The 8465-nt window shown below is 40.9% G+C and overlaps 1 protein-coding gene across 1 annotated transcript in view; it reads right to left on the minus strand.

The window, feature by feature from the left end:
- Positions 1-6971: 6971 nt before the first annotated feature.
- LOC102212331 (hepatitis A virus cellular receptor 2 homolog) overlaps positions 6972-8465 on the minus strand; it is a 5574-nt gene continuing 4080 nt past the window's right edge. The window contains exons 4-5 of the mRNA XM_005754945.1: positions 7990-8346; positions 6972-7770 (exon numbers count right to left, since the gene is read on the minus strand). Coding sequence (XP_005755002.1) covers positions 7634-7770; positions 7990-8346 — 494 coding nt within the window. The 3' untranslated portion in view covers positions 6972-7633. The remainder of the gene's footprint in view (positions 7771-7989; positions 8347-8465) is intronic.

The raw sequence follows: 8465 nt of genomic DNA on the forward strand, positions 1-8465 counted from the left end.
TTATACACATGAGAAGGTATGATGAGGAAAACACTGGGCTTAAATATACAATGAGTAATGAGGGAATAGGAAACACGAGTGAAACACAGCTGGGATCAATTAGACCAGACCTTCCCAAAGTGTGGGGCCCGCCCCTAGGGGGGGTGCAGAGCCATTGTAGGGGGGGAGCCAAAACGCTTTGACGTTGCTATCACGGGGCGCCCACAGAAACGCAAAGCAGGAGATGAAGCATCGCTGAATGTGTTTCCAAACCAACTTCATTCTAAGCCAAAAACTAGAAAATATGGTGAAGCAAATCTTCCCTTTGGCTTCACCTGCACAAGTGCCGAGGTAGGTCTCCCTGCAGAATTGGTTTTCCCTTCGTCGGGAGCAGCGCTGGGCTGTTTAAATCACGGACAAACAGTATCCCACATTCTTGATTTTTAGTTCACAAACACTTCTTGTAATGACTAACTACTCCTGACATGTTGGAGCTGTTTGCTCTTTATACAGTAAAGTTACAGCGGGATACAAATAATATCAGGCTGATCCTGCTACAATTTGTTCCCTCGGTTCAAATCCCGGACAAACAGCATCCCACAGCTGCTTATGTTTTTAAACCCATTTTGCACAGAGAGGCATGTTTTGAAAAATGTGTTGATAGCAATGTTGAATATTATTACACAGGAAAAAAAACCAACTACAGTAAAATAATCACACCGTGACGCCTCTGCCTTTGTAAATGGAGGGACAGTAACTGTGTGTAAAACCTGAGGATAGTCAGATTAACAGTATTTCGTCTCTATCTGCCATTCTGCAATCCATCTCATCTAAACAATAATGTGGCGCACAGCGTGACGTGAAAAAAGGCACACACCTTTGACGTTGCGTGACAAACTCTGTATTCCTCGTTCACACGTAAACACAAAAAGAGGGTTTTAAAAACTCGTGTGGACGAAACAGCTGCGTTTTCAAAAATACCCGTGTAGGTGTGGACGTAGCGTAGAGTTAGTAGTTTATTTTATTACTACCTGTCATTTATTGCAGATTACTTGTATTTGCTTAATTATTTACTAAATGTTTGAGGTGTGAAATAAACCGCAATGGAGCAAAATATGGGTTTGTGTGGTTGGAGGATGTGTTGGTGCGTGTGCGTGCGCGATTGCACGCGCGGGGGGTGGGGAGCGCGAACATTTTTCATGTAAAGCAAAAGAGGACCCAGCAAAAAGTTTGGGAACCAATGAATTAGACATAACGAGACAAGGGGGACGCAAAACTAGACACTGACAGAGGACACAGGACTGTCAAAGTAAAACAGGAAATAACATGAACATGGAACCAGGGACACAAGACACAACACGAGGAACACAAGGGAGGCACAGAGACAAAACCTAAATGCTGAAAAATCACAGAGGCGCTAAAGAATAACTAATGAACATGAAATACAAAAGACAAAACCATGAAAAGCCCAGAAAATCCCAGAACACTGAATAAACAAAACTTAAACACCAAGTCACTCGACTCCAGACCCGTTTGCTTTTTATTAAAGGTGCCCTGTTACTGCGGCACCTCACAGTACAAACAGCTGTGTGGTCAGCACTTTAAACCTATTGAACTGTTTTCTGGAGGCTCTTTTTTTTGCTCTCATGTTCATGGCTACAGCCGATTTGAAGGCACCAGTTAGCATAAGCTTGTCTAACAAGCTTGTCTTTTACAACCGTAGAACACAAACTCAGAAAGGCTCCAGCTGACAAAGACGTCTGATCTCAGCCCAAATACTGCATTTCTTGTTTCTTTCTACAGTAACACATTCTTGTCAAACACTGCCACCTAATGGTGAAAATGTAAATACAAATTTAGCTAATTCTGAAAATAGAAAGCTCCCTTAAAAAGCGGTACATAACAAGTTTAACAGCAATGTAGACAAAGTAGATTCCAGACTATAGCAGACTTTGATCAGACTTCAATGTTAGTACTTTAATCTTGAGTGCATGGAGGGTCATTTCAATTAAGAGCCTGACTGTTTTATGTTAAGATAATAAAAGCTCTAATAAAGGACTACATTTAAAAAGTATGATGTAACTCTTTGTGTTTTGGTCTTGTGTATTTTCAGACATGGCATCTGTTGGTCCGCTGCTCCTGCTGATGATATCAGCCTTTTTCATCATCTCCAGTGTGACCACGTCTCCGTCTGCTGACCAAAGCAAACATGAGAAAGCCCTTCTGGAGAAACTAAAACAAGGCAAAGAAAAACTTAAAAGTGCACTAAAAAATAAGGAGAACCTCAAAAATATTGGTGAACATTTTCTAACTTTAATCACAGGCATTGGGAATGCGGTAAAAGACACTGATCATGATATTCTTAAATCTGCTGCGTCTGTGGTTAATGTTGTGCCAGTGGTAGGTGCTGTATTTTCCTTACTAATGACAATAGCGATACTGATAGATGAACATGTTAATGATAAATCATTACTGAAAGATATCAAGGAAGAATTTGAAAAAATCGATCTTAAGCTTGAGAAGCATCATCGGGAACTAAAGTGGAACATCTGGGCAGCTGCAACTTATTCTAAGCCAGAGATGAAAATTAGGACTGCCTGGACTGAATACAAAACACTGCTGGGCAGTCTCGCTGGGGCTAAAGATCAGGATGAAAGGAAAAGACATGAAAAAAGCTTTATAGAAGCCTACTCAAAATATGAGAAAGCTCCTCGGGAAATGGGAGAGTTGCTGAAAAAAACAGGAAAGAGCTTCGTTAATAACCTCGGGGATGAACTGGCTGAACATGTTAAATGTCACGAGAAGGAAATCATAGAATATACTTATCTCATTCTTACACTTATCTTCAAGGGCAACATGATGAATCAATTCTACTACAGACTGAAGAACATACAGTCTGAAGCGAGAAATGATGAGATGAAGAAGAATGTATATGAAGCAATGGCAGCAATGTTTGAAATCCAAAAACAATGCATTGATAGCAGTATGACTTATGTTAAACAGGACGTGAAACCACTTATTGATAAATCTAAAAAGCGTGATGATTTGGCACAGGAAGTCTGGGATTTTCTGCAGAAGACATATGACAGGTATGACTGGATGGTTGTTGGATTTATAACCAAAAAATCCAGCCATAAAGCAATTAAAACCCTGAACAAACACGTGCTGACAGGATTCCAGGATGTGTCAACAGAGCGCATTACTGTGGCCGTATCCAGACAGGTGAAAGGGACTCAAAGCAAAGTACAGGAGGTCAGCACAGCCATTGAGAAGTGTATTAAAAAGAAAGTTTTGTGTTACAAGGTGGCAGAGACACTCAGCACATGTGGGGAAAAGGTGGCAGGAATTCCAATGTCTCAGACTTACACAGCAGTCCACGCCTATACTAAAAAAGCTCACCAAAGCATCAAGGCAAAGGAAGCTAACCCTAAAGCTAACGTTAAAGACCAAGCTGATGATGAAGATGAAGTCAATGCTGCTCCTGAAAACCCTTCAGATCAGACTCCTTACATTTACACAGGGGAGTGTGAGAAATCTCCAGGTGTGAAGCATGGAAAGTTTGTTGTTCTGATCAAAAGTGACGAAGAAATGATGGAAAAAGATCCGTGTGCCAAGCAGGACTGTGGGGAAAGAAAAGGCAGAGGAAAATGTGTGAAAATGAAAGACATGTTCCTTGGAATTTGCCGGTGTAATTATCCATACTATGGGCTTCACTGTGAGAATGACATAAATGATTATGCCATAGAATTAGAGAAAGAAGCAGGGACACAGAAAAATAAACCAACAGTGACAGGCAAGAGGAGGCGAAACAAGAACTGAAACAGCAGGACAGACTTCATGAAGTGACATGAGCTTCTTCTCTAAAATGACACTGAAACATTCGGTAAATCATCTTTTTCCTCAGACTCAAAGTATCTAAGAAACCAAAACCACATTTCTGAATGCAACTAACTCTTTAATCCACTGCTCCATTCTCAGTGCCTCAATCTGTTCGGATCACATGTTTGTGGCTGATGTGCTCACTAAGACTAAAGCTGATTTCATGTAAACACAGGCAGTTAGAAAAACACCAGAGTGGGCTCTGATTGGTTTGAACCTCCTCTGAACATTGTTCCCTTCAAACAACCAAAGTCAGTGTCCGAGCTCACGTTCACTTCATGAGATTTTCTGCTGTTCATGTTTCTTTGAGCAGCAGCTGATGATGTGTGAACCTCTGAACAACAGTGAAGCATTTCTCAGAGTCCAAATCTGTGTGTTAAACTCACATGAATGAAATTAAGATAAAGTTTGTGTTCATCTGTCAAACTGAAAGACGTCATACAGCAATCTGAGAACCAATGAAATGTGTCTGCCCTGAATAAAGCTTCTGTTTCACTGTCATACTTGTGTCTGTGATTTGAATACTCACCTTATATCCTGTCAGTGTGTCGTATCACTCATTCTAATGCACACTTTTAATGTAGTCCCTCCTGACTGGGGGAGTGGAAATTTCTAAGGAAATCCAGATTTTTATTTTGAGTGAAGTGACCCTTAAAAGTTCAGTTCACCTAATTCAGCTGTAGGTTACAGCTTAAAACACTTCAAAAACACCAACCTTCTGTTGACGCGGTGCTTTGTGAGCAAAGTTGCAGCCAACTCATTTTAACAATGGAGGCGGAGTAACACAGCATCAGTGCAGGTCTAACTGTCCAGCTAGACGCTGACGGAGGCTGGGTGGGGTCTTTCCGTGACTCCACATTCACAACATTAGGTGTTCGTGTGCCCTGACCGCCCAGGAGGGTAGTGACAATACACCATCAGGCTTTTAGATGGACGTGTTTTCTGTCCACTACACTGTAAGTCAGTGCTTACAAAAAGTTCCCTTTTCATTGGAATATACGTACAGATTTTCAACATCCTAATATCCTAACTATTAAAAAGAGTAAAACACTGACACCATTAAAACTAAACTGAAACAAGAAAATCCAGTCTGGAAAGTGATGAAAAATACAGTAAAAGGTCAAATCTAAACAAAATAATTCAAAAATATTAAACTAAAATAACAGTTTAACTGGTTTTATGTCTACAGCAGATTTACTGATCTTTGAATATAATTCAGAAACACTTGACCCCTGTTTCAATCCAGGCGCTCAATGTTGACATTGTGGAGGACTATAAATACCTCGGAGTACACATTGACAATAAACTGGACTGGGCTAAAAACACCACAGCACTTTACAGGAAGGGCCAGAGTCGCCTCTATCTTTTGAGGCGACTGAGGTCCTTAAACATCTGTCGGACAATGCTCAGGATTTTCTACGAGTCTGTTGTGGCCGGTGCGATCCTCTACGCTGTTGCATCCTGGGGGAGCAGATTGAGGGTTGCTGATGCCAACAGACTCAATAAACTGATCCGCAAGGACAGTAATGTTGTGGGGATGGAGATGGACTCTCTTAAGGTGGTGTCAGAGAGGAGGATGTTGTCCAAGATGAAGAGGTTTAGTGTCTAGACTGGCTGGGGCGAGTGGAGGAACGGTGGCGCGAGAGAGCAGCTTCTGTTTTCCATCCTGGATCTCAGGATCAGATTTTATTGTCCTTGTGCAGCTGCAGTGCAGTGGTTTTGTTTCTGTATTCTGAGGACTGATTCCATCTAGTGGACATCTGAAGACACTACACAGGTTAGTTTGTATGAAGTTCATGGGTCATGTGACTCTTCTCCCACAGAACATGATGCTATGAGTGCCACCAACCTCAGAGATGTAATCAGACAGTGACTAAAAATCTATGAAAACATCAAAATCTGACAGTAATTATGGGCTCAAATTGTGGTCATAAATAATTTGTACTTGTAAATCAGTTTTGTATGTGTAAAAAGAATTTGTGTGAAACTCTGCACTCAAATTTCAGGTAGTGTACAAGTACGAATGTTGACCTTATTTTTCTTCCTTTCATCTGATTGGTCAATGTCATGTCATTTTACCGGCTGTACATAACCAACACATTTTACCTCACAGCAGTGACTCTGTGCTATCAGAACACTTCCTCGCAATGGTTATGATTAGTATTATAATCATTAATAATATATATTCTTTACACTGAGGAGATGATCGTTATTCTCTCACTGATAAATTCAAAAACGGGTGAAAAAACAGCAAGAAATGTGTAGGAGGAGTCAACAGTGCTGATCAGACCAATCTGTCAATCTACTGTCAACTTGATGTGTTGTTACATCAGGTTACATGTAAGGTCACAGCGTAGATTTCCCATTGAAGCATAAACTGGGAATGAGAAGTGAACCATCTTAATATTGCAGTAAAACCAGGGTTAATCCTGTAGTTACCTGGATGAGACTAAATCCTGCTCCACAGTGCAGACCTCTGATCACTGATGATGGAGGAGAAGAAAAACAAATCAGGCTGAATGTAAAACATTTGCTCTGCATGACTGAGGGAACACGTACTGGTTTCCAGGTTTTGTTATCACCACTGGTTGGTGGCACTGGTGCCTCACAGCAACAAGGTCTTGGGTTTGAATTCACCATAAATTTTTACACAAAACAACATGTTTGTCATGTATATTCGTTACAGGGCAAGTTTAAAAATTGTGTTTTGTGACTTTTTTGCAATGTGCTTGGTGTATAAATGCCTCAAGTCTTAGTATATCACTTAAAACTTTATTTACATAGCACTTCTCATACAGTAAAGAAGACACTCAAAATGATGTACACATTAAAAGCAGAAAACAATACACATACATCACCTTCACTACGCCCTCTCATCACCCCTCCATCCCCACTCCCACACCCAGACATCAGACACTCACTTAGCATACAGAAACACAGGAGATGAAAAAGAAATGATAAATAACATAACAATGCTACTAAGGACAGATTAAATATAATAAAAAGTGAAAAAACAAGTGGTGCAAAAAAGGAAATAAATGAATAGTAAATTACAATAAAGAGACACAAAACCATAAAATGGAAAAAGAAACGTAAAAGATTTTTTAACATTCTAACATTTTAAAGTTTATCCTGGCTTCTATGGTCAACCAGCTGTTGAAGAATTGGGATGATATGGTCTCTAGTACGAGTAACCTAAACTTATCAGACGGTGTGGAGCTGTTACCATGCTGATATAATGAAATGTAACTCAAACATGTTCTGATATTAAATTAAACAAATGAATTCACTTTCAGTCAAACAAGTCAGTCAGAGTCCTGCTTGCTGCTCTTCCTCAGCCCCGCTTCCAGTCCCTGAATCAAAATACAAACTAAAGTCTGTCCATTTGTTGTTTAACTTTCCTATTTTTCATCTTTCAGAGTGAAAATAAGAAAAAAAAGTGAAAGAAATGGGAAGGACAGCTGCTGTGTTTGTGTGTGCAGAGTTTCTACCAGAGCCAAATGTCATCTACTCCTCACTGAAGTCGTCCACCAGTCCAACCACTGGAATCCAGCTGCTGCTCTCTAACTGGTCCACACAGCAGCTCAGACCTGACACATTCACTGTAAACACACTGGTTTATATTCTGTTTGTTCTCCTCATGAAGGAAACCTCATCTATCTATCTATCTTTTTTATATTGTTTTTAATGTGCTCGCTCTCTCTCCTCTCATGGTGCTTTCAGATCATCTCCTTCTTTGCTTTGCTTCTTCATCATGAAGAGGAAGAGCCTTCTTCTACTGTTTAAAGATCACAACAGCAACCACAACAATGATCACAGCAAGTAGCAAACCAAAAACTACCGGTCCACCATGATGATTCCTACCAACTCCATCCTCCTTCCCTCCACCCTCTGTGAGTCCTCCTGGCTGACCTGCAGGTGAGAAACAGGTGTGAGGTGTCAGCTGTCAGGTAGGTGATGAGTGAAGAACAGAACAGAATCCATTTCCTCTTCAAACTGCTGTCAGACATTATCTACTGCACTCTGATCACATCACTCAGACCAGCTGCTTTCTACAAAGTCTCATCAACAACATCTTTAGAAACAAACATCAACAACCAGGAAGCAGCTTCACCTCTTTTCACCACTCACCTGGAGAAACATTTAAGCTGATGGTGGTGATGGGCTCAGTCTTCAGATGAGCTCTCTTCCTGCGGTTTGCTCCTCTCATGAAGACACGACACTCATATGTTCCACTATCAGCAGTCGTCACATTCTTCAGAATCAGAGACACGTCTCCATCCTTCATCTGTCTGTCCTGCAGATCCACCCGGTTCTTAAAAGATGGATGCTGGTCCTCAGGATCAAACTGTTCATCTCGGTACAAGAGGACATATTCTTCCTTCAGGTCAGCTCTGCTCCACTCTACAACAACAATGATGTTGTTGTTTGGAGCTCGACATGTCAGAGTGACGTTTTGTCGAGACTCAGCTGTGATCGTTTTCTGGTCTGAAAGAGGAAACAACGCAGAGAGGTTAAAGGTCAAAGTTTAAACTGTTGACTGGTACAGCAGCCAATCAGAAAGATGATCAGAGACCACTGTGCTCTGGTTGATGATGGTTGAACCT

Source organism: Pundamilia nyererei, unplaced genomic scaffold (genome assembly GCF_000239375.1).
Source record: "Pundamilia nyererei isolate P.nyererei 1_Seehausen unplaced genomic scaffold, PunNye1.0 scaffold00770, whole genome shotgun sequence".
Classification (NCBI taxonomy): domain Eukaryota; kingdom Metazoa; phylum Chordata; class Actinopteri; order Cichliformes; family Cichlidae; genus Pundamilia; species Pundamilia nyererei.